The sequence below is a fragment of the Protopterus annectens genome, chromosome 1.part2 (genome assembly GCF_019279795.1).
Source record: "Protopterus annectens isolate FY-2018-M chromosome 1.part2, PAN1.0, whole genome shotgun sequence".
Lineage (NCBI taxonomy): Eukaryota > Metazoa > Chordata > Ceratodontiformes > Protopteridae > Protopterus > Protopterus annectens.
Genome location: NC_056727.1, coordinates 927,802,490 through 927,829,862, shown reverse-complemented (window position 1 = coordinate 927,829,862; position 27,373 = coordinate 927,802,490). Strand labels below are relative to the sequence as shown.

General features: G+C 43.1%; 1 protein-coding gene across 1 annotated transcript in view; it reads left to right on the top strand.

Annotated features, from left to right (window-relative positions):
• Window positions 1–27,373, top strand: part of EPHX1 (epoxide hydrolase 1) — a gene marked incomplete in the record, with an annotated part of 687,022 nt that overhangs the window by 280,414 nt on the left and 379,235 nt on the right. The window contains 1 exon segment of the mRNA XM_044059800.1: window positions 26,317–26,497. Coding sequence (XP_043915735.1) covers window positions 26,317–26,497 — 181 coding nt within the window.

Sequence of the window (27,373 nt, the reverse complement as noted above, 5' to 3'; positions counted from 1 at the left end):
AATGGAAACATTTATTAATGTGTATATTTAATTATTTGATTGTAAGTGGAAAAATGTAGCACTTTAAGGATAAATTTATTATTTTAATATGTCTTGGATCAGTAGGGGGCACGGGGTATATCAATGGTGCTGATCTTAAGTTATGTTGTCCATTGAAGGCGAACTGCCGAGGTAGCGGATGTTAACATTAAATAGTAACACTGAAAACTGCTAAAGGTCATGATGTTTGTTGTATTTGTGGTATTATTTTGTACCCGATAAATCCAGAAAAGGACATGTCAGTGTTGTGGAACATTCTTTGACAATTTCAAGTCTTTTCGGGATATAAAATGAATGAAGATAAAACAAAGGCTATATCCATAATTTAAGTAACCAAGCATGAATTGGTTCAACAATACCCATATTTATCGGGGTGCCAAAAACATTTAGTATTATGGGTTAAAATGCTTCTGTTATGGCATCTAATCAATGTTAGAAGGGACTGAACAAAAGATAGTTGAAAAACTGAGAAACTGAAAGCTGCTGTTTATGGATATTGATAATAAGAAGGGGGTAGCTATAACAGTTAAGGTGTTTAACCTCACAGGCACAAGGTACAGTGTTTGATTCTCACCTTTGAAAGGGAAATTGGCTAGGCTTATAATGGCCCATAAGGGCAGCTAAACTAATACTTATGTATCTATGACAAAACTACCTGTTTCAGGACATTTGAACCATTAAAGGCCATTCAAACTTCTGTCATTATAATCCACCAGTATCATTCAATATGCACAAATCTGCTTAAAAGTAAAAGTTGTATGCATAATTCCACATTAAAGAGGACTATTACTAATGCAGAGGTTGCTGCCGGCAAGCAACTTTACATTTCATTTCTTTGTGTATAAATGCAGTGCTTGCTGCCCACAAATGATGAATTGCTTATGTTACATTAAAAGAAATGGTATGCTGGTGATATTGTCATAACATTTTCTGAACTAGCTCATCTATGCAGTAGGGAAGGATTGACAAATGACTCGAGTTCATAGGTGAGGCATGTAGTCCTTGAGACCATTATGGAGCCTAGCTAAAATGTCAATTACTCCAAAGCACTGTCTGGTTAAGTGACTTTCCCATTTTCACACATTAGTTAAATGAAGGTAAAAAGATTCAACCCTGCACCCTTGCCACAAGGAGCAACTCATTAACAAGTTGGAGTTTTGATACTCTGCGCTAACTGGCAGAGTAGCAGTTTAAGTAAATAGTGAAAACCTTCACAGTCTGATATTAGAGAACACTGTATCACAGTAATATGTAACCGTAAACTACATAATGGATAGTTCTGAACTGATTATCACTCCAAATAATGCAGACTGTATGACCTGACAAAAAAGTTGTACAAAAATCAGAAATAAATATTACTGCATGTAGTATGCTATTTGTGGAGGGGGCTTACATCCTTGTGTTACACCTGCATGGCCTCCCTATGTATTCTCTGTCATCAAGAATAAACTATCTCATCTGACATCACTCAGTACATGTCTGACCTACTTGAATAGGTAATAATGCTGTATTATTGTAGCATATACCTCCAGAGTCAACACAGCCAGATCGTGGACAAAAGAGGCCCTATATTTGGTAATGAATCAGCCCAACAGTCATACCAATATCCCATTATTTGTCTGTCTCTTCCCAAATATCATAAACACTCTCGAAACCTGTCAGTGTCTACTGTTTTCTTCTTTACTTTCCAACTACCACAGAGATGTGGCATTCATTTAAAACTTTTACTTCAAATTTTACAGAAAAACACTGATAGTTGCTTTCTCAACAAAACAAAATAAAACACTCTCAAGTTGAAAACAGACTTGGCATGAGAAACAATAAACTTGTGTTCCTTTGAAACTCGCATTTAGTGAAAAATGGATCTGGCATCCCATTTAAAATACAAGAGACATGCTGGGATTCATACTCAAATAGCATATAGTGAAGTTCTAATTAGTGTTTATGTGAAGTGTTTAGGAATTCAAAGGAAGTTTTAATTAGTGTTTATGTGAAGGGTGTAGGAATTCAAAGGACAAATGTGTAACGCATTTGCTATCAGTTTAGGACACCCTATTGGACACAAATATCCCATTTCAGGAGCAGTCTAGGAGTGCTGTCTGGTAAAGTAACCTGGCAGAGTCGAACAGAAGAAAATGAACACTTAGGGAATCAATCTATGTACTACAAAAAGCAGGTCAGTAGCCTTACTCTGCATTAACTGCTAGACAAGTTGTTTTAGCCCAAACACATTGCATTTCGTACCTGTGTACCTGCAGATTACAGGGTAAATTAAAATATATGCATACTTAAAATATTAAATGAAACTCTTAGACTTCATGTTGTCCAGTTTATTCACAGCTAAATAATAAACACACTGTCTACATTCAACAAAACAAGGAAGCCACATCCAAAGAATATGGCTCATATGATAATGCTCTTATTTAATACAATCAATTTCCTTCTTTTATGGCATAACTACTCTGTTTCATAGATAAGTTACTAGGCTTGCAGTCCAGGGGACCATTGAGGCATCAAGCTCAAATTTCCCGTTGCCTCAAACCACTGTCTGATTAAGTGACTTGCTCATGGACAGGGCATAAATAAGAGGCAAAATCAAAAATGCTCTGGGAAATTAGAGAAAGATAAGAGCAGACTACTCATTCCTTAAAAAGTTAACAGGGTAATAGAACGTCAGTTAAAAACTTAGAGTAACAGTTGACTTATGGTAGGTGTTATGAGATCTTTTACATATACTTGAGTTACCACCAACTCAAGTAGATGGGACTTCTGAGTGAATCATCCTTTAGATGAGATGCTAAACCAGAATGCAGCACCCCCCCCTCCATGCTGCACTGCAGTGCCAGCAACTGATCTTCCTGGTGTGGGAATGGAATCCACAGCCTTGTGCACCAAAGGCAACATGTTGCACCACTGACACTAACTATTGACAACAAAATTATGAAACTGTATGACTGACATTGACAGAGTGTAATCCTCAATGATTTACAAAAAAAAAGTTAAAGGAGACCTGGCAGTTGGTGGGGAGGATGAAGGCTCTTGCCTCCCAATAATTAAGGCTCAGGGTTTGAATCGGCAAAGGTCAAGTGGGATAAGTGGATTCTTCCAATAGAAGAAGGCGGACTAAGATTACCCAATTTGAGGGGGTATTGTAGGGCAACACAGTTAAGGCCCTTCTATACATAGCACAAGCAGAAAACTATAATTCAAAGTGGAAAAGAATGATGATACAAGAGGGAAGGTCATGAAATAAGGAGAGATTGGTATTTTTGATGCAGACTCTTAAGGAGAACAGCAAAAAACATACATAGTGTTATATTCATAAAATAGCAGGGGGTATTCTAAGAACTAACCAGCACAAGAATGGAGAAAAGAGATTCTGCCGATAGGGGATGACTGTGGTCCAGGGTACAGATAAAAGGCAAGTGGGGGCTGAAATCTATTGGAGAAAACTGGCAAAAGAACCAAGGTATTGGGAGCAAATAACTAGAAAAGGAAAGGTAGTAGAATGGGACGCGGTCAAGAATTTATTTGGACTGCAGGTTAGAGATCGCCTTCCTTATCAAGAATTGATATCCGAGTATAGGCAAAGCGAAAGAAGTAGGAGTATCCTAAATGAAAGACCAGCACTGGTAGAGTTTTTAATAGACTCTAGAATATAAACTGCATTTAAAAAAGGAATAATTAGTAGGGCATGTAAAATATTGCATGCTAATTATAAGAATCAATCAGAGGAGCTTAGAAAGGATTGTGAAGAGAGATTGGATAAGAAATTCACAAAGACGCAATGGGGGGATATATGTACATCTCCCAAATGTGAAACAAAGTCTGGAAGATTTAGGATTTTAGCCTGAAAGTGTTTACATAGGTATTTTTATACCACAAGTAGAGAATCCAAAGAATATTTCCTCAGGTGGACAGCAAATGTTGGAGGTGTGATGGGCAACAAAGAGGTGGCTAGGAACCTATTTTTTGAGAGTGTAGTGAGCTGGCAGACTTTAGGGATTCCCTGTGGACTGCTCTGTCAGAGATGCTGGGTGAGCAGATTAGATTGACTAGGGAGATGATTTTTTTGAGCTATGATACAGAATCGGAATTGCCTAGACATAATAAAGCCATGCTGAGTCTAATTATGGTAGCTGCTAAAAAAGCAGTTACTAGAAAAGGGAAATTAAAGTCTAGACCAACTTTAATAGAAGTAGTAAATATAGTAACAGAGATAAAACAACTGGAATTGGGATCTTTAGAAAAGGGAAAGGGCAAACTACACAGGAAAAAATGGGAATCGTGGGAACAATATATGCAGAAAAGGAATGAGGTTTAAGAGGCAGGATTTGAATGAGCCATATAATGCTTAACTGGCAATGATTGGATAGATTATAAGTGATGTGTAATGTTTGCAGCTACAGTTGTTTCAGTGTTGTCAGTGATGTATAATGTGGTGTCATTGTTTTTCATTTATTTAAATGTAAGATTGACTATGTCATACATGATAATTTAACAAAGGTGTTTATTGAGGGGAAAAAGGCTCAGGGTTTGGCTCTGAGCAGTCACTCAAGTAGACAGTGCCTCTGCATATACACTCTGCTCACTGCATGATCCATTGTTCTGTCTGCTGTTACTGTGCTGTCCAAAACGTACTGATCCATATAGCCTGTCTGTGTTCTCACTGTGTGTGCAGTTACTGTTTACATATGCTGTCTTTACTGCTTGTAAATTGTTGGTGAAAATATGTTTACTGCTAAATCTTTCCAATTACTCTGAGGTTTCTAGAGCTCTTTAATAACTACATGCTGCATATCTGCTGTTACCCTGCTGCCGTTTGCATATGCTATGCTGCTTGCCAATTCATGAGAGGTATTTACTCAAAATCATGTCACTCACGGACATTGTGCTAAGGTTTGTGGGGCTTTGTTTAAAGATGTAATTAAATCTTTGGCCTGATGCTGAGGTTTCTGCAGGCTGAATTTTTAAGGTGACAGAAGATAGATATTTTTATGCTTTAAAGTGAAGACAAAAGGCAGATTTTGTTATGCTTTAGACCCTCCAGCCAGCACTGGGCCCTGGCTAGCTGCCACTGCCTGAAAAAGGAGTGCCCCTTTACTAGCGTCGTATTCTACACAGCAGTTATTTCAAATGTTAATAAAGAAAATGGTTGATAAGTTGTCAGTCGTTTGCTGTGTGTTAAAAGTCTTGAAACTGAAACACTGTGTTAAATATTTTGGTAAAATGGATTAGCAGAAATAAGGCTATATGAAAAAAGTATTTGTGTGGTGTGATGATATTGGAGTCAAAGATTTACATACATTTTTTTTTTAAAGTATATTGTAATGTATGATATAACAGATGGAAACTTTCCTATGCAACTGTAAAATCTGTTGTAGTGTACATCAATGTCACATATAGAAGCTGTTTTATGTACTATTGCTGTAATAAAAGGACTGTCCTGATTATGATGTGAAAACAAGAAAAAAAAATAGCATGAATGTTGTCAGGCTCATATGTAAAAATCTAGTTGTAGCAAGCTTGTTGTAGCTATATATGAACTGTGTTAAAAATTAAGTAACTCTTGCACTCCCAAACTGATGACAGTCACATAGCAATAACACTGGAAGCCACCTAATAGTTCAGACAGAAGAGAGATGCATCTTTAACTAACCAGTACGTTTAAAAGCTGTTGTATACCTTGCTCTGGAGCAGTACTTTTTTATTTTTAAAGAGTAGTATCACACAAGGGTGACTAACATTGCACATGTTACAAAACATTATGATCAGGTCTCTGATAATTGGTCGTTACATGCTTGAGAAATGGATGTCAGGAAAAAAAGGATACCTTGAGATCCACTCTCAAATTGAATATCTTGACGTCCATTTCTCAAACACCAAACTACCTAGTTATGATTTGAAACCCATTCGTAATACTTTAAGTTACTGTTGTGCTTGTGGCATGGATGTTGTCATAGTGTCTTTTTTGTATGGGCAGACCACTGTAACATGGCAGTATTCAGTGCCAGTTATTGTGAAATGGAAACATGGAACTCAATAAATTCCCCGCTTTTCAATCATATGTCTTGTATAACGCTGCTCAAGTCACAGACTCCTGTTAAGGATAGTGTGTTGGGAACCATCTTTCACTCAGAAGGCAAAAGTGCAAATGATTAACATTTCTGTACTTTAATTAGTCATACACATGCTCCATTAATGTGTTATGGGGCATGCCTACAGTTTTCTCATTTCTCCTAATTACAGAGAATTTTTGAGTGGAAATAGAACTCGCTTAGTGTACTAATACTTTTGTAGTGCATAAAGGCCACAAGTACCTTCAAAAATTTGGAAAAAACTTAAGGACATCTTTGCATGAGACCTGACCTTAACACTTACGGGATATTTATCAGAAGCTTGTTGAGGACACATAAGCACTGTTAAGACTGAGTTTTTTGCAAGGGACTAACAACAAATATTGCTAGCTTGCTGGCAAAGATCAGCGGCAGAATGTAAACAGCTTTTAAAAGTTTATAGATACTTAAATATGTGGCAGAATGAAGTATCTAACAGCTTCTAAAAATATTTTTATAGAGGAACATTGTTTCTACCTGCTGTCTACCTGACAACACTAAAGGCTTTGAATTCTGGCACTTTCCATGCCTATACTTTTTTTCTGTAACTGATCATATGTGGATTAAGCCTTGTGTACCACATATGATCAGTATGACCATAAACATTTTTTGTATTCTCAACATGTGGGTGCTAGGTTTTATCTTTCAAGCTTTGTTCTTAAGGTAAATTTCTTGTTCCTACCTGCTGTCTACCTGACAACACTAAAGGCTTTGAATTCTGGCACTTTCCATGCCTATACTTTTTTTTCTGTAACTGATCATATGTGGATTAAGCCTTGTGTACCACATATGATCAGTATGACCATAAACATTTTTTGTATTCTCAACATGTGGGTGCTAGGTTTTATCTTTCAAGCTTTGTTCTTAAGGTAAATTTCTTGCCATCCATGTCTCAAACACGTAATAAGATGGATTTGATGTCCTTTTCATTTTTCTTCACCTGTAAGTCATGGGTCCAACTCTCGGATCTCACTCAGAGGTATTTTTCAGACTTGGATCCCAGTCTCAAACTCCTTCCTCTGCCCATAGTGCTATACACCTTCCCCAGCTTCCTTAGATCTTGTTTGACGTCTGTCAGGTACAGACAGATTTTCGGTCTCGAGTTTAAGAACTGATATAGCCAAGTTTAATTTATAACTTTGCTAATAATTTGATCTGCATTTATTGCTGGTAGTTTATCTTCTTCTTCCTCCTACCCCCATTAGGTTTTTTGCAGGCATTAGGGACCGGTTCTTCCTAACATAACTGCTACTTTTTCCAAGGGCCATTGGCACTTCTGCTTTCTGTTTGCTCTGTTTTTTTTTTTTTTTTACTTTGTGCTAGATTTTGTTTAAAAAAAAAATTTCTAATAGATAAAGTTTATCTTAAGCCTTGTTTTTTTTTGGGTGTGCAGTGGTCTTACCGTGTGTTGTTGATCTGTTAGCTTTGAACTGTATCATAATTTTTAGAGTTATGTTGGACAAACTAGCAGGAGTTAAGCACTGCTCAAATTATGGGCACAAAATTCCCCAATCTGATGCGCATAGCAAATGTGTCTGTTGCTTAGGACTGGATCACCTGCGATCAGCTTGTGAAATTTGTGAGGGCTTTAATCCTCGAGCCATTGCCGATCACAGAAACAAGTTGATATTGAAAGGACTTTATTAGAATTGAGTAGTCTGATTATATGCTACTTATAGTTGGTTGTTGTTGCCAGTACTTTCAGTTTTAGACATTTTTGGCAATGTTCCCTATTTAGGTATTTAGGTTTGTATTACCAGAAGGCGAGTCTTTCATTAGGCTAGCCAACCAGCAATACTCGAGTAAGACAGCTGCTGGTTGCCACCTCGCTGTCTAGTATGGTAGCTGCTGTTGTCAGTAGGATGTTTTTCACCGCCGGACTAGTCTTTGATATCTTGATCGCTTCCTTATGAACTTTCTTGTTTAGAGTATAACAGCGATCCTGTTTTGATTGTGATCGCTACCGATGGGTTTTATTTATTCTTTGAATGGTAATGTTGTTTTCTTTTTGAATTTTAATGTTAGTTCAGGACATTTTGCAGCTGCGGTTTAGGTTAGCATTCTTTGACGTTTTGCCGCTGTGATGGTTGCATTAATATGTTCTTAATAAACGTCATGTTTTGCATTTTTAATAGATATAATATACTGATGTTTTTTATTTTTATTTTTAGATAAGTCGTCATTGTATGAGACATACTGATTGGCAGTGGTGCTTTGTAATATCACCTTTTTACACCACACCACACCTTATACATTTGGTGTCGTTTGATGCACTTTGTTTGTTTACCCACCGTATGCCATATGGTAAGGAGTTCAGTATGAGCTCAGCTGAGCGACTCTAACAACAGAGCTGGTTTACATATTCTACTCTCATCAGTGATATCGCTGTGTAGTATACTTTTGTTTTGAAAGTATTATTCTCCGGTCTATGGATTTAGGTTTGTGTTTTGGTTATGGACACTCATTATTTTGTTTTACAGCAATTTTGGTTCGCCAGCAGGCGTGCACTGTCAGTTTGACAGTTGATTTTGTTATATTCTTCTGTTGCAGTGCAGTTTATTTAAGGCGCTCCATGCGCGTTTCATGCTAACTGTGTTATTTATGCTATTTTTAAATGTTTTTAATGATTTTTTATCTGCCTTACATGAATTTGTCAATGTTGTTTCTTTAAACTAGCCTAGTATGAATGTCATAATTATTCAATTAGGGTTTTAATTAGCTAGTTTTGAGCGCCAAAAATCTTTGTATAAATAGCTGTTTAAACTTATGTCTTATTACACCTGAAGAAGCGTAGTACAGCTACGTGAAAGCGCTTGTGTGTTCCTGTTTCCAATAAAGAAGCTTTCTACAACAGTGGTCATCTCCGTGTGGTGTATCCAGTGGATTTTGTGTGTTCCAGCTTGTGAAATTTGTGAGGGCTTTAATCCTCGAGCCATTGCCGATCACAAAAACAAGTTGATATTGAAAGGACTTTTGCCTGCTTCATCCTCTTCACTAGGGGCTGAAACTCCCTCCAAGAGTCATGCTGGGACTTTGGAGTTCAGGAAATGTCTTCACAAGACCTTGAGGGCTTCCTGAGAGCCTCCATCGAAATTGTCTAAGACCTTTGATCTGATCATGTCATATTCAAGACCTGAACATGTCATATCCAAGACCTACTTCTGCCCTGTCTGATCCAAAACTCTCTTCGGATCTGACTGGCACCAACACCACAATTAGTTCTCCTAGGCCATCCACTGCTACATTGGATCCTAAGACTTCAAATCCAAGAGTTAAGAACCAGACACCTGAGTATTCCGTGAGAGCAGTATCTTCACCTTTGTCCTGTAGGTTATTACAAACTCCCACCGAACATTCAAGGCCTGAATCAGTACCTTCTTCAACGTTCACTAGGAGCCTTCCTGATGTTGATATAGACAGGATTATGCAGAGGTTCCTCAAAGCCAGATAGTGGTTTTGCCTACTCTGTCCCCTCTCATATCTGTGAGTGTCCCTGCTAAACTGATTCAGTCTCCTCTTCTGATCCAACCAGTGATCTCAGAGCCTCAGGATCGTATGTACCCAAGAGAGTTGGCATTGGATCCGGGGAGGCTTCCTTCCTTGACTTCGAAGGCTACCCTGACCAGCCCTGCTCTGATTTCATCTGATCAGAGCAGGTCTTGGATCCGTGATGGCAGCATCTGATCCGGGGGAGGAGTTTAGCTCTGACCTTCTTGGATCTGACCCTTCCTCTTGGTACTTTGGCCCTCGGCAGCTCAGGTTCGATTCTATCTGGAGGCCATGGATCAGGAATTGTTCCCATCCTTTCTTCCTTAACTGTATTGCCGCCAAATGGGAGATGGGGGGAGTTTTTCCAGACCTGTCAGTTTTTCCGATTGTAGAAAGGGCTTTCTCTTCTCATAGAGAGCCGACATCTCTTATCTTCGATCCTCCCCTTCATCCTTCACTGGATATGAGTGCTGAGGCCATCATTCCTGTCCAAGGTCAGCCTACCTCGAGAAGCCTCCAGGTCCTTCCTCCTGAAGAAGCTCCCCTTTCTTCTGATACCTCCCCTGACCACCCCACAGAGAAGGTTCCTTAAAAGAAAATGTGCAAGAGGAGCCACATAGACTCCTCCAAGTGGAGTCCCTCACTGAAGACATAGACTTTGTTGAGGGAGAAGGATCCCCATGATCACAACCAGATGGTGTCTCCCTTGGTGACATCTTAGAGATGCTTAGACAGAATGGGGCTGGTCAGCCCAAATTCCTTCTGAAGATTCTGTGTTCTTGGAGGCTTTCGGGGCAGTCCCATCTACGTCTTGGTTGACCTCTCTCCCACACCTGGCAGACTAACTAATTGATTTAGTTCCCAGCCGGGCTTGGAAGGAGCTGGACACAATCAAACCAATCTCCAAATGCCCTGACAGATTCCTTGTTCCCCCTAAAGACAGATTGCATTGGAGTAAAGGTGTTCTGTTGATGCCATTGTAGTGGTAGCAGCCACCAAAAAGGAGCTAGCCGAACAAATCTCCTCTGTCCATCTGCCAAATAGGGAATTTTGAGCAATGGACATGTTTGGTAAGAGCATTTATGCCTCAGCTACCTTTATGCTGAGGTTGTTAAATTGCTTGGTGCATTTCACTCGACTGCAGAGAGATTTGGTCAAGGAACTTACCAACTTTCTTGCAGAGATCATGTAGGATGAGGACTTCAAGAAAGTATCTCTCCAATTGGCTAATCTTGTTTCCATGGCTAATTCCCAACACACTAGTAATAGGTGACTCTGTAGCCAGGCACACTGATGTTCCACTCACCAGGCTAAACAAGGAGAAGGTTACTGTCGGCTGCCTTTCAGGTGCCAGGATCCACCACATAACCCACGCACTCAGGTCACTCCACAACAAGTACAAATATGACTCTGTCATTGTCCATGTTGCTGTGAATGACCTGAGTCATACCTCCCTGGACTACATGAAAAGAGACATGGAAGAGCACTCCAATCTTGTAGCCCAGGCAGGTATGACCCTAGCCTGAGTAGCATTCTGCCATCACCCAGAATGATACTGCAATACAAGGACAAAATTATTGACTTCAACAATTGGCTAAGCTTCTGGTGTCATTCTAAGGGGATCCAGTATCTGTCTGCTTGGGCTGACATGGTCACCCCTGTGATTCCAGATACCGGCTAAGGCTCTTGTTGCTCCTATAGTGCCTTTTTTAGGCAAGGTTCAAATAAATTCACCACCATAATAGGAACAGGCGAGCAAAAACTGAGGGTAATGCTACTCAATGCTAGAAGTCCAAATCTCAAAATACACTCACTCAAGGCACTCCTTAAAATGGAGAACAACAATATCTGTGCAGTGACTGAGACCTGGTTCAAAGCTCCAGAGAGCACCCCTGCACTACCAGGCTATAACTCATACAACACTTTTCGGCACCTGCACTACCAGGCTATAACTCGTACCACACTTTTCGGCCATGTAACCTGGACCGAAACACCAAAGGTGGAGGTGTGTCAGTATTCATTAAGGATATCCATACCTCCAGGCTAGTTGCTCAGCATAATGCATCCGAGGTTATCCAAGTGCAACTAACTCTGGGCAAAACTGCAATCCAAATTGTAGCTTGCTACAGATCCCCCACCATGCCCCAGGATTCCCACTCCTCTTTTCTTGATGTACTGGAAAATATTAGGTTTCAACCAAACACCCTAATAATGGGCAACTTCAATTACCCCACCATTAACTGGGAAAACTACACCTGTACCAACTCCTTAGCTCAATGCTTTCTGGAATTCATAAACTCCAATGTCCTGGATCAACTTATCCACAACCCCACCAGGGGCAACAATATCCTAGACCTAGTCATTACCAACATGAGTGACCGGTGTTCCACACCTGAAGTCAACTCCTCGTTGGTCCAATCCAACCATAAGCTAATCACCCTTGATATCCACATCCCGTCCCCATCCCCCATTAAGGAAACCACGATAAAAAATTTCTCCAAAGCCAACTTCATGCTTTTTAAGACAGAAGTGGTGAACTTCATGACACCCATGCAGATGGACAATACAGTTACAACTGCTGAATCCTACACAAATGCACTCTATAAGCACTTACACGAGTGCATGGATCGGGCTATCCCAAACAGAACCAAGATGCTATCTTCCAAAAAAAAGGAAGCCAATCTGGTGGTCCCCTGCCATAAACAAACTGTACAACAGAAGGAAGAAACTGTTGCAAAAGAGAGTAAAGTCCCATGAGTGGAGGAGCTCCCTGGTCAGCCTCTGTAAGAAGCTGAGATCCCTTATAAGATCCTCCAATGCCAGCTACGAAAACAAAATTGCCACTAATTCTAAGGACAACCACAAAGCATTTTATAGCTATGTCAAGAATCTCGATGGCAACACACAGTTCTGCCCTGAGTTACAGCACAAAGGCACGAAAATTACAGAACCAACTGATATTGCCAACATCCTGGCATATAGGTTCAGTGCTAACTTTACCCCCCCACCCCCTAAAGGGCCCATATCTATACAGGAAGAATGCAGAGTCTCTGTAATCACAACTGCGCAGGTAAAAGCTGCACTATCTAAAGCAAGAAACACAGCATCCATGGGACCAGACAACATTCCAGGCTGCGTTTTACACAAACTTCAGAATGAACTGGATCCCCACTTAAGCACCATGTTCAATAATAGCCTTGCATCAGGCTTTGTGCCCACTGAATGGCGCACAGCAATAGTTATCCCACTTTACAAAGGGGGAGCCACCACTGATCCCGGGAACTAGCTACCTATTAGCCTGACGTGCCTGGTCTGCAAGGCCATGGAACGTATCATCATGGAACTCGTAAACAAAGACATTGGTAATCTCCAAACTGTGGATCCCACCCAGTTCAGGTTTGTGAAAGGCAAGTCATGCCTCCTGAACCTGATCGACTTCTTTGAGGCAGTCACCAAAGCCGTAGATGAGGGTAAGGTTGTTCACACAGCCTATCTTGACCTTGCCAAGGCTTTCGACACCATCCCCTGTTCTGGAATTATAGCTAAACTCATTAAACTAGGTATAAATCCCTACATCACAAGATGGGTTGCCAACTGGCTCACTGACAGAACCCACACTGTAAAAGTTGCAGACTGCAAATCTGACCTCAAAGCAGTGACAAGTGGTGTACCACAGGGTTCTGTCCTGGGACCTCTCCTGTTTGGTATCTACTTCTCTGAAGTACAGGCTAACACAGAAGGCCTCTGGCTAACGAAGTTCGCAGATGACTGCAAACTATGAGCCATAGTCAAGTCTCCAAATGATGTGTACATCCTACAGAAGGGTCTCGCTGAGACAGATGCCTGATGTCAGAGCCATGGCTTCAAGCTCAGTGCCAAAAAGTACAGTGTCATCCCCTTTGGTAAAAACTCTGTACCCATGAACTACCACATAGGCGGCAATCTACTTAACACCGAATGTGTGATGAGACCTTGGGACACAGGTGGACAGTAGTCAGGAAGTCCTCCTACATGGCACACCTCCTCATAAAAGGGTTCTCACCCAGGAAAAAAGAGGTCATTGTTCCCCTCTACTCGACACTCATTAGACCCACAATAGAGTACAATGCCCCTTTTGGAATGTACCTCACAAGACATCTGCAGCAGCTGGAAAGGCCACAGAAATACCTCACAAAGAGGATTACTGGCCTCAAACAAATGCCCTGCACTGACTGTCACAAAAAACTCCAACTTTACTCTGTAGCATATCACCTACTCAGAGATGATCTCTGCCTAACATATAAAGCTATATCAAACCCAGAGCTGTTGGACATGCTACACCTAAAGAAATCTCAATCCCTCCAAGCTACATGCTCTAGGGACCTAAACCTTGTCACCACAATAAACAGGACATGCTGGAGGGATAGTTTCCTGTCCCAGAGACTTCCCATACTCTGGAACAGGCTACCCATCTATGTCAAGCAAAGTTCTTCATTAGCACTCTTCAAGAAAAATCTTGATGAGTGGATGTGAAATAGGAAATACACCCCAGGGATCACTTCTGTGTCTCTCCTCGACAGTGGCACAGGAAAATAACTTTCTTGGGTGGCGTAAGCCAGGGAGTCTTGTTGGCTAGGCTTACGTAGGCCTTTGGGCCAATAGCCTGGTACCTACCTATGAGGCTCATCTCCCATGCAGCAGAGGGCACCTCACGGGGCAGCCGGCACAGGTATTGCTGTCAGAAGACATGCCTGGATGAGGCTTTGTGACTTTGCGGAACCATTCAGGGAGTCTTTTGTCAATGACCCCTTTGATGGCCCCTCTTTCTTTGGGCCATCCGTTAAAAATACTCTTACCCACAGGGAAAAGGAAGGAAAGACCCAGTCTGACATTGGGATCAAGTTTCTACCCCTCGGCTTATATTTTCTTGAAATCAGTGAGGTATAAGAAGACTTGATTTCAAAAATCTCAAGGGTCTTTTCAGGATCAATGCAGGAATTCTTCCTTCAGAGGCAGAGGAGGAAGTTTCAGTGATGTATGCCATTCCAGAGACAGAAGGGGTCCACAGAATCAGGGCTTCAGATAACCTTTTTGTGACAGGTATATCAGCACTCCTGAAGCGCTGCCCGACCCGCTTTCTCTGGAGGCAAACAGGGATCATTTTTCCCTGTGCCTGGACCAATCTGAGAACAAATGCCTAGGTGCTAAGCATAATATCCAAAGGTTATTACATTTTGTTTTTCCTTCCACCTCCAGTGGAACAAAAGAAACTCCCCAAAGTACCATCCAGTCAGAGGGAGCACACAGTACTGCAAATTCAAACATTGCTGTGAAAAAGAGCCATTCAAGAGGTCCCAACTGAACAAAAAGGATTTGAACCTTAATCCCACTTCTTTTTAGTGCCAAAAAAACAGAGGACCTGAGATCCATTCTAAATCAGTATGTAAAGAAGTCAAAGTTCTGTATGGTTACAGTTCAGTCCATTCTACCACTGCTGAGCAAGAATGATTGGATGTGCTGTATAGACCTTCGGGATGCATACTATCTCATCAAAATAGACAGACGCTCCAGAAGTCATATGCACATCAGGCTGGGAGCCAGTCATAATCAGTTCAGAGCTCTGCCCTTTGGACTCGCCATAGCCCCCAAGGTGTTTACCAAATGCATGGTAGCAGTGGCAGCTCACCTGAGACTGAAAGGTTTCCAGGTGTTTCCGTATTTGGACGACTGGCTTTCAACTGCCCCAACCCAGCATCAATTACTTTAGGGCAGGGATTATTTGTTTCAGATCTTCAACTCCCTGAGCATTACCATAAACCTTAACAAATCAAGGTTTGTCTCCTGTTCAAAATTTGGAATTCATTAGTGCCCTTCTCGATACATCACACCAAATGGCTTCTTTGCCTCCACATCATATAAGATTTTTGAGAAGTCAAGTATGGGATGTACAACTCTCTACTATCTCCATCAGTAAGATTGGTACTGCAAGCTCTTGGCTGTATGTCATCTGCCATTGTCCTAGTTCCCTTAGCAAGGCTTTTTATGTGAATCTTCCAATGGACTTTGTTGTTCAGTGGTCTGTTCTTTACCAGCAGTTATCTGTTCTTATTAAGTTAACTCTGATTTGCAAATATCATCTTCAGTGGTGGATTCATTCAGATGACCTGTTCCTGGGCAGTCTGTTCTTCCTCCCCCCCACAGCCACAGTGACCACTGATGCTTCCCATCTAGAAGCATTTCAAGGGAAAGATGGTCCAAGACATATGGTCTTCAATAGACACCAGATTGCATGTCAGTGTCCTAGAGATAACAGCTGTTTTTACGTTGGAAGCTTTTCAGGACAGCCTCACCTTTGGGACATTTGCAGTACATACTGACAACATGTCAGTAGTCTGGTAGATCAACAAACAAGGAGGAACCCACTCTTATCCCTTATGCAGAGAAGTCATGAGGGTCTGGGAATGGGCGATATCTTCAGACCACTTTCTAGTTGCAACACACACACCAGGAAATCCAACATTCTTGCAGATGAACTTAGCAGGTTCATCATGATCCCTCATGAGTGGTGAATCTGATTTTTAGCCGTTGGGGCCAACCTTGCTGTGATCTTTTTCCTTCCCTCCAAAACAACAGGTGCAGCAAGTACTTCACTCTGATCCCCCCTCCAGGGGAGTCATAGAGGGATGTTTTATTTCTTGATTGACCCCCTGGTCTCCTTTATGCTTATCCTCCACTTCCTTTGATCCCAAACATCTGCAGAAGGCGAGCAGGCTGAAGAGCTCCATCATCCACATTGCCCCTTTTTGGTCTCATCAGGTTTGCTTCCCTTTCTCTGGTCTTACCTGATATATCCTTTTTGGATACTGGAACCCAGTCAGGACTTCCTATCTCACCCATCAGAGTCAGCACCCCAGTCTTTACACCCTCAAACTAACCGCATGGTTTCTCCACTTCTAGTGATTGTGTGAAGGTCCAGGCTTGCTTCCCCTGTTCGTGATATAGATTTAACATCCCAAAAATTGTCTACTAAGTAGGTCTACAGAAGTAAATGAAAAAGATTTACTATATGGGCTGCCAAAGGGAATATTGAGCCCTTTTCAGCCCTGGTTTCAGACATCATTCTTTTTATTACTTCTTTTTTAAGGAAGGAGCTAATTTTTCCACTATAAAACTTCAATAGGCAGCTATTTCCAACTTTCACATTAGACGTAATTCTTGTTCCCTTTTCACCTCCTGACTATGCAAGGCATTCATGAAAAGGATTTTTCTGCTAAGACCTCCTATAAAGGATCCTTTTCCTCATTGGGATCTCACGGTTATACTTAAAGGCCTGACTCAAAAACCTTTTGAACCAGCAAACACTTGTGGTATGAAGTACCTGTCTTGGAGAAGTATCTTTTTGGTAACTACTACATCAGCAAAGAGAATTTCTGAACTTCAGGTCTTATCACTCAAACTGCCTTGTATTATTTTTCATAAGTATAGAGTGCCCCTTCATACCAACCCATCCTTTATGCCTAAAATAGCTATGGAGAATAATATTAATCAAGCTATACAATTGCCTGTCTTCCCAAATTTTTCTAACAAGGATGAATATATATTACATCATCTTGGTGTGCATAGACAAGTGTGTTTCTGTTTTCATAGAACAAAACAGTACAGAAAGTCTGATCAACTGTTTGTATCATTTGCGCCTAACCGTCTTTATCAAGCAGTCTCCAAAATTACCCTGGCCAAATGGATTATGGACAGTATTGCACTGATCTATTCAAATAATGGTGTGGAATTGTCTTGCCCTCCCAGGGTCCATTCTGCTAGATCTATGGCTACATCATCTGCTTTCTCCTCCAGAACATCGATTGATGAATTTTGTGCAGCAGTCAGTTGTTCAAAGACTCATACCTTTGTGATGCATTATAAATTGGACATTGTCTCCAAAAGTAGAGTTTCCTTTGGTTCAACAGTGCTCTGGCATATCCTTCCTTGAGGACGCCCAAGGGTTACGTGGCTAGTGACTCTGACCCATCAGGGAGGAAGAATGAACAGGACAACATCAGATTTGAAAGTTATGTACGTACCATAAGTTGGCATCAGTGTTCTCCATTTACATTTTTCCTCACCTTCCCTCCCAACCACATCCCAACCTAGTTGCTCCTAGAGGATCTATGGACTATACAGGAACCTTCACATTCCTAGTTTGAGCCTCTGATATTTTTCTGTTTCTCTCTCTATGTTCAGTAAGCAGTAACACAGCAAACTCAGTCTGAGGAAAGTGTAGAGCATTATGGGTAGAGGGAGGAGCTCAAGATCGGGATCCAACTCTGAAAAATGAGGCTAAGTCAGATCCATGAGCAAAAATGGGAACTGTGGAACAATACATGCAGAATAACTTTTTGGAGGAGGAATGAGGTTTAAAAAAAGGCAGGATTTAAAGGAGATATGTAATGTTTGACTATCAGTGACTGGAGTGTTAAAGATGTACAATGTTTGCAACTAAAAATACGTGGTTTGTTTTCATTTATATAACTGTATGATTTCTTATAAGTGATTTAATAAAGATATTTAAAAAAAAAAAAGTCTACCCCAGATTTACCAAAATGTTGCCCATCCACTTGTCCAGCTTACATTTGAATAGGGTTAGGGATGAGCCTTGTTTCATGTGGATGGGAAGCCTATTCCAGAGAGGGTGTTATTTTTGAGTCACCTAACTGTTACTCCAGCGTGTCCTGTTTATGTTGTAGATGAGGTTTAGGTCCTTAGAACAGGTATTCCTGATGCTGTTTGGTTTGTGGATGAGCAAGACTCATCTGTGTGGGATCAGAAGAATGCCTTGTAGACGAGGCAGAGATAGCTGTGCTTAATTGTAGGAGACTAAGATTTATGTTCTGACTTGCCCCTGCATCCTGTTTTATATTGAGGAGGCAGAATATTACAGTTAGGGTACAGAACATGTCTGAGTCAAAAAGATTGTATATGTCGACAGTATTATTACAGTGCATTTTACAGAGAAACATACTGGTTCACATTTGATGCTTAAGATCATTATGTTGGAACAATCTGAAAATATCATTGAGTAACAAAAAATTAAACCTGTGCTTCACTAGAGAGGGCTTTTTTATATTAAAATATAATATTCTTTATTTAGGATGGTTAAGTAATGACCTATATTGGTAACATTTCCTTAGCTATTGTATTTATTTTATTGTTTTGTGTTTTATTAGTTATTTTATTTTGTTGATTGTTTAATTATTGTTCTTTATAAGATATGCTAATCTGTTCCTTCTGTTTGCTGTTGGTTTGAAAGTTTGTCTAAGATGCTAGAGATGTTTTGAAATGGTTTCATTTTAATAAATTATTTTTATCGGATGCCATCTGGTTACTTTATTATTTTTTTTACTTATGGTTTGTACAAACTCGTAACTTTCCTTTTTCACCTAAGATCTGTAATTTCATTTTCTGTTTTCCTGTAACCCATAATTACATATTTAGTTTTTTAAAGCCCACCCTCCAATATTTGTAATCACATATATTTTCTATTATTTTTGGGGATCTCCATACATTACTTTTCCTCTCTTATCTTTCTTTTCCTCCTAATGTAAGAATTATAATTTTCTTGAAGTTGTACAGTAAACTCATCACATCTTTAAATTATTTAAACTTCTTTAAAGCTGCTTTGACAGCATGACTATATTTCATGCTAATAATGTAAAGCTGCCTGTAAATGGCAAAAATCTCACTTCCTTTTTGCATTCTACTCAAATGCCTCTCTCCTCCCTTGCACTAAAACACTGCCACTGATATGAATAATGCTGGGGAAGGCAGGCACCCCTGTTTAGTTCCCCTAGCAGTGGGCTCCTTTTCGTTCCCCTAATCCAGTTAGAGTGCTTCCCCTACTTCCCCACTGTTCATCTTTCTAACTAAAAAAATGTATGATTCCAGTTAGCTCAGTCTTCCTTTCCTCTTCATGCTCTACAAAGCTTTGGACTTTTCACCCATTGTTTGATGACAGCCAGATAGCAGCAGCTGATAAAATTTGCTTTTCAAGCGGTATAAATGTTAATACTTCCTGTATTCTGCTGCAGTGGATTTATGGAGGGAGCATTTTCAAACCTAGGAAATCTGCAGTGACAGCTGCAGTGCAGGCTTTATTCAGTGATGGGTACTGTGGCAAAAGATAGTGCCCATCTAACACCATCAGAAAGAGACATCTGCACCTATTAGCATAATAGTTAGTGGTCAGCTCACTGTAGCATTTGATGATGAATTTGGATGCAAATTTAGTATTGGACATAGTTGGTTGCATTTGTTTATCAGGAAAATTTGACTGGGCATAATACCCTTTTTCAGTGGAGGCTTGGAGGAGAAAAAAGCTTCAATACATTTCACAAATTTCAAATATAATTAAATACAGAGAAACTATCTATTCTTTGTCTTGTACATCTTAAAGATAATGATCTGAAGTAGGAGAATTCATTTGTCAGCAACCTGTGGGTATGGATCCGATATCGGATCCGAACCGGCATGGTTTATCCAGCTATGGATCCGAGCTCCTAGCTCCTCCCCTCACCCATAATGCCCTGCTCTCCCTACATGACCTCAGACCTAGTTTGCCGCGCATGGTAAAGGCTGGGTCGTCAGAGCTCCAAAAGCTAAGTCTTAGTATTCTTATTACAGGGTTTTAAAACTTCTAAAACTTTTAAGTTGTGTGAAAGTTATAGGTTTCCCTTCTGTTTATATCTTTTTTGGGTTAATTTAATATAGTTTTTACCCTCCCCTCGCTGGTTCGTAGTTGGTGTGTGTGTGTGTGTGTGTGTTTTTTTTTTGGGGCCTTTGTGTGAGTGTTTTAGGTATTTTATTGTTACTATTTAAAAAAAAAAAAAAAAATAGTGATGTCTGAGGCCCCAAAGGCTGTTTTTTCAAAGTGCTCCGAGTGTGGCCTTAAGCTTTCTCCTGCTGATGGCCACACTTGGTGCGTTCGATGCCTTTGGGTTAAACACCTCACTTCAGGGTGTTCAATCTGTGCAGGGTTCAACCCCAGGGCATTGAAGGATTGGAGGTCGAAGCTGGTCTTGGCGGGACTCTTGCCCCCAGACTCGGCTTCGGCCCCCGCCCCCTTGGTGGTCACTGCTTCGGCAGTCCCTGCTTTGCCTGCCCCCCCTCCTCCACCCGGGATTCAAACTCCCCCCAAAGGGTCGGAGGAGAGGGAAGCCAGGAAAAAGGACCGGAGAGAGAAGCACCACAAGCGGCGGGCAGAGTCCTCCGTTTCGGCCCCGCTGGCTAAGCGGGCTTCTCCTCCGGCCTCTCTGGCTGCTGGCTCTCCCCCTCCTCGGCTCCGGTCCCCGTGCTTTTCACCGGAGCCTGAGGATGAGGAGACCCGACCTCCTTCGAGGCTATCGAGGTGGCACTCAAGGCCTACCTCGTAGCCTCGTCGAGGTCTACCTACAGCCTCTCCGATGCTGATCTGGACCGGATGATGCGAAGGTTCATCCAGGCCCAGATGCAGAGGGGAGTGCTCCTGCCTCCCCCCCCCCCCTCTGGGGGGGAGCTCGACCCCCTTTTTTAAGCCCATTGCTCCTTCTCCGACCCGCTACCCGGGTTCGGAGCGCTCGGAGCCGGGCAGCCTCGGAGCCGCGGGTGGGTTGGCGCCGACAGTACTGGGTACTTCAGATCCGACCCTGCCCTCGAGTCTGTCGGATCCGACCTCTCGGAGCCTTGGCCCTAGCTTCGGCGCCGTCCTTGTCTGAACACACTGGTCCCTCGGATCCGAGGGGCTCGGCGCCGGCTCCGATCCGCTCATCGGATCCGAGGGAGAGCCGACTTTCGGATCTTATTGTCGAGGCTGGCTCCCCCTCGGCTTTTGATGTAGTGGAGACGGCTCTGTTGAGGGCATCCGGACCCCCGGCCCTTGCTTCGGCTCCGTCCCGCACTCCATCTGCTCTAGGCCAGGCTTCCATCACCCGGCCACTGGGACAGCCCGCTTCACTGCCCCAAGCAGTTCCTGTGGTTCTGGACATTGCTGGTGAGAGCTCCTCGGACAGCCCCCCCGAGGAAGCACCTTGCAAGCATTCGTGTAAAAGGAGGCACATAGACTCCCCTGAGTCTTTGACCGAAGACACTGACTTGGAGGAAGGGGAAGGCTCCCCAAGATCACCCCCTGAGGATGTCTCCTTCGGAGACATCATGGAAATGTTACGGATCCGAGGTGGGTGGTCTGCCCCAAAGTCTTTCTCGGACGAGTCAGTGTTCTTGGAGGCATTTGAAGTGGGCCCGTCTACCTCTTGGGTGTCCCCTCCTGCCGACCCCCTGGTGGACCTTATTACCACCAGGGCGTGGAAGGACCCGGACACCGTGGAGCCAATCCCTAAGAGGCCCAACAGGATCCTTAGCCCCCCTGCTGACCGTGCCCACTGGAGCAAGGGACCCCCGGTAGATGCCATGTTGTCGGCAGCAGCCACTAAGAGGGAACTCGCCCAGGAGAGTCCCTCAGTCCATCCCCCAAGCAAGGAGTCTCGGATGATGGACCGTTTGGGGAAGCGAATCTTTAGTTCAGCGACCTTCTCAGTGAGGGCGCTCAACTATTTGGCACACGTCATTAGGATGCAGCGTGATCTTATCAAGGAATACGCTGCATCCCCCCCAGAGTCCATATCGGAGGAGGACAAACTTATACACTCCACCAGTATGGCCACTCTTCGTTCTGTGACTAACACCTCTATGCAGTTACTTTCCCACGCTACCGAGGGAGCCGCTAGAGCTGTGGGAGCGGGCCTAGTCACAAGACGGCAGGCCTGGCTCCGCCACTACGATTTTATGGAGCCCTTCAAGGCGTCATTCGCGAACGCCCCCTTTGACGGTTCTGCCCTTTTTGGCTAGACGGTTCGCAATACCTTGGTTCAGAGCGAGAAGGACGGGAAGACGCTGTCTGCCGTCAGAGTCCGCTTCTCTGTGCCCCAGAGGTCCTACTCTAGGAACCAAAAGGGCCAGAAGAAGATGTGGTTCTGGAAGTCGCAGCATTCCCAACCCGCTCCGAACAACCAGTCCTTCCGCGGCAGAGGAGGACAGGGAGGACGCCGCCCTAGGGGCAGAGGGGCTCCCAGGAACTTTGGGTCCAGAAAACCCTTCTCTGAACGGCCCACGCAGCAACCCTGAGGGGTTGCCCGACTGCTCCACTCTGGAGGCAGTCGGGGGACGTTTCTCGGAGCACCTAGCAGCATGGGAGTCCATTACATCGGACCGCTGGGTACTCCGGATTATATCCAGAGGTTACAAGATCCCCTTTCTTCATGTCCCAAAGTTCCACCCGATCAGAGGGAGGCCGCTTCAGCAGAAATTGGCCATCTGCTGAGAAAAAGAGCCATCCAGCCCGTCCCCCCAGACCAGATCGGATCAGGGTTCTACTCCAGGTTCTTTTTAGTGCCAAAAAAGACGGGGGGACCTAAGACCCATTCTAGACCTGTCCCTGTTGAACCTGTCAGTTCCCAAAGAGAAGTTCCGGATGGTCACTTTGCAGTCCATCCTCCCCCTTCTAGGGGAGAATCACTGGATGTGCTCTATAGACCTCAAGGATGCGTACTACCACATTCGGATGGACAGATGATCCAGGAGGTTTCTTTGCTTCCGGCTGGGAGCCAGTCACTACCAGTTCAGGGTCCTTCCCTTTGGTCTCACCACAGCCCCCAGGGTGTTCACCAAAGTGCTAGCAGTGGTTGCGGCCCACCTGAGGCTTCAGGGGGTGCAGGTCTTTCCGTACCTAGACGACTGGCTTCTCACCGCCCCAACAAGGCATCTACTGTCTTTGGCAAGAGACTCCTTACTTCGTCTAGCTCCCAAGCTAGGCATCACGGTAAACATAGAGAAGTCCAACCTGGTCTCTACTCAAACAATAGAATTTATAGGAGCCAGGTTAGACACGAGAAATTTAAGAGCCTTTCTCACAACCGACAGGGTTCGGAATCTGCGACTCCAGCTGCAGGCCATCCTTCACTCCAGCTCAACACCTGCGGAATTGGTCCTGAGGGCACTAGGGTCTATGGCGGCAGCGATTACTCTTCTTCCGCACGCCCGCTTGAACATGCGGGTGCTTCAGTGGACACTTCAGGTGCAATGGTCATTTCTCTCCCTCCCCCTGTATCATCCCATTGCAATCAGCAAGGCTTGCAAGCGGTCTCTCTTGTGGTGGCTCCATTCTCTGGACCTCCACAGGGGCCGCCCCTTTTGTGAATCTCCCCCTCTCGCCACGGTGACCACGGACACTTCCCGCCTCGGGTGGGGGGGCATTTTGCGGGCCGGGTGGTCCAAGGCACGTGGAGCGATTCAGAGACCTCCCTGCATATCAATGTTCTGGAAATGAGGGCGGTGCTCTTGGCGTTGCAAGCACTTCAGGTCCTCCTTCCCCTGGGAACAATTGCGATTCAATCAGACAACATGTCGGTGGTCTGGTACATCAACAAACAGGGGGGAACCAGGTCTTACCCATTATGTCGAGAAGCCATGAGAGTGTAGGAATGGGCGATCTCCACCAACCGCTTTCTCATCGCAACGCATATTCCGGGTCGGACCAACATCCTAGCGGACAAGCTCAGTCGCACCATTCTCTCCCCGTACGAGTGGTCTCTCAATTCTCAAGTAGCGAAAAGTATCTTCGCACAGTGGGGGACTCCCTGTTGCGATCTCTTTGCTTCTTCTTTAAACGCCAAGTGCAACAGTTTTTTCGCTCTAATCCCCCCTCCAGGGGCTTCTCCGAGAGACGCTCTGGTGCATGCTTGGCCTCCCGGTCTTCTTTACGCATACCCCCCTCTACCTCTGATGCTACAAGTACTTCAGAAAGCCTCTCAGTTGGGGTGCAGAATGATCCTCATTGCCCCGTTCTGGCCTCGACAGATCTGGTTCCCTTACCTAAGGTCTCATTCAGTGAATCCACCTTGGATTCTAGATCCCATTCCGGATCTGATGTCACACCCGTCGAACCTGCCAACTCCGAACCTGGACAACCTGAAGTTGACTGCTTGGCTGCTCCAGTTCCACTCCTAATCAGGACTCCCGGTATCTCGTCCCCAGTTAAGGCCATTCTGGTAGCGGCCCACAAGCCCTCTACCAGAAAAATTTACCGCAGTAAATGGAAGCGTTTCTCCATTTGGGCAGAGCGGCAAAACCTAGATCCTTTCACGGTTCCCCTTCCTTTGGTTCTAGATTTCCTTACTACTCTCTTTAATGATAGTGCCAGTAGTTCCACGGTCAAAGTTCAGCTGGCGGCCATATCTCATTACCATGTTGGACACGATTCAGGGTCTCTTATGTTGGCTAAGTTATGCAAAACCTTCCTAAAAGTTTTTTGCTCAGACCCCCTGTCAAAGAAGCGGTTCCCCCGTGGGATCTTTCCTTGGTACTTCAGGCCTTGACCGCTCCCCCCTTCGAACCTGCGGCCACAGTCGATCTTAAATACTTGTCCTTTAAGACTGCTTTTTTGGTAGCCATTACTTCGGCTAAGAGAGTTTCAGAGCTTCAGGCCCTGTCCATGAAACCGCCTTATTTGATTTTTCATCCGGACCGGGTGTACCTAAGGATCAATCCCTCCTTTCTTCCTAAAGTAGCTTCGGAAGCTAACATTAATCAGTCCATCAACCTCCCTGTTTTCTTCCCTAAGTATCAAAACAAAGGCGAATACAAGCTGCATTCCTTGGATGTTCACAGGCAGCTTTGTTTTTACCTTCATAGGACAGCTGGTCATAGGCAATCAGACCAGTTGTTCATTTCTTTTGCCAAATTCAATCTGGGTAAACCAATTTCCAAAGTTTCTTTATCACGCTGGATTTCTCAGTGTATTCTGTTGGCATACCAAGCCTCTGGAAGGCCCGCACCGGAGGGAGTCCATGCTCATTCAACCCGGTCTCTCTCTACTTCAGCGGCCTTTAAGTCTAGGGTTCCTCTGGATGACATTTGTTCAGCAGCCACTTGGGCTTCATCTCATACCTTTATTACTCATTACAAGCTGGACGTCACTTCTAGAGGTAGAGCATCCTTTGGCTCCGCGGTGCTCCGGAATATCCTTCCATGATGGCCACCCAAGATTCAGGTAGCTGGGGACTCTGTCCCACAGGTTGCTGACAAATGAATTCTCCTACTTCAGATTTAGAAGTTATGTACTTACCATAACGTTCCGTCTGAGTAGGTGGATTCATTTGTCTGCAACCATCCCGCCCTCCTATCCCCCTGGCCTTGTCAGTTTCCTGCATAGGGTGTGTTACCCTTTGGTTAGGGTAGTTGGTGCAGGGCAAACTCGATCTGAGGTCATGTAGGGAGAGCAGGGCATTATGGGTGAGGGGAGGAGCTCGGAGCTCGGATCCATAGCTGGATAAACCATGCCGGTTCGGATCCGATATCGGATCCATACCCCACAGGTTGCAGACAAATGAATCCACCTACTCAGATGGAACGTTATGGTAAGTACATAACTTCTAATTACTGTCAAGCAGTGGCAATACTGTTTGCAAAGTGACAAGCACAGAGGAAAAAACGCATACATCCAAGGAAAGAGAAAGCATTTATGAGGCTTACAAAACAGAAAAAGAAACTTTGTTGGCCACAAAGTAATTTGAAAATATGTTCATTAATATGTTGCTACCCAATAGCTGTCTGTGTTTTTAGATGATAAAATTCAGTTATGGCTACTTATAATGTCTATGTTATTTAACAGGATCTGTACAGGAGAATTGACCAGAACCGGTCCACCGATGCTCTCGGAGACAGCAAGTTCCACTATGGGTTTAATTCTAACTACATGCATAGAGTGATAACTTATTGGAAGACACAGTTTAACTGGGAGAAGCAAGTTTCAGTCCTTAATCATTTCCCTCACTTCAAAACCAAAATCGAAGGTGAGTGATTAAATGTGCACTTTTTCACTCTCCACCACTCCATGCGCTTCTTTAGTGACACAACATACATACACACATGGTTTGGACGCCAGGATTGTTTTAATCTTTCTCCATGTTAAGGATCAAATGTGCTGTTCAGTCAGTTGCATAATATTGTATAGGTTGATGGTGTAAAGCTTCTCATAAAGTGGCAGGAGTTTCGGGCATCACATTTGGACTTGTACCATTAACTCTTCTACGCTACATACTGCCACCTTGTTAAATCACATAGACCAAAATCTATTGGAGACAAAATGCACATTTATTTTGAATGGATTGCTTCCTCACAGAAGTGTATAGTATTTGGAACCCCTTTAGTACAAGATAAGCATGTTTTGCTGAACTTCCACTGTGTGTGTGTGTGTGTGTGTGTGTGTGTGTGTGTGTGTGTGTGTGTGTGTGTGTGTGTGTGTGTGTGTGTGTGTGTGTGTGTGTGTTTGGAAAACCAGCAACAATACTCCCTTTCGAAACGTATAAAATATAGTCCTGGATATCACTTTTTTTATTTAAGAATTCTGGTAATTAATGTTTTTCACAGAAAAATGATCAGGAAAAATAAAGTTGCATTTTGAAGTACAGATTTGAGTTTTTTTCTCTGATGCCTATAAAATTAATAAAGGGCAATGACTTATATATATATATATATATATATATATATATATATATATAAGATGTGTGTGCATGTATGTATATATCTGCTTATATATTTTATTTTATTTTTTTCAGATTTAAACAATAGCAAATTACTTCAAACCATGGCAGCTTTCCACTTTACATTTTTCTATTAGGAGTCAGTGTTGCCAGACATAACACTTTAGATGAAACAGACTGTTAGTG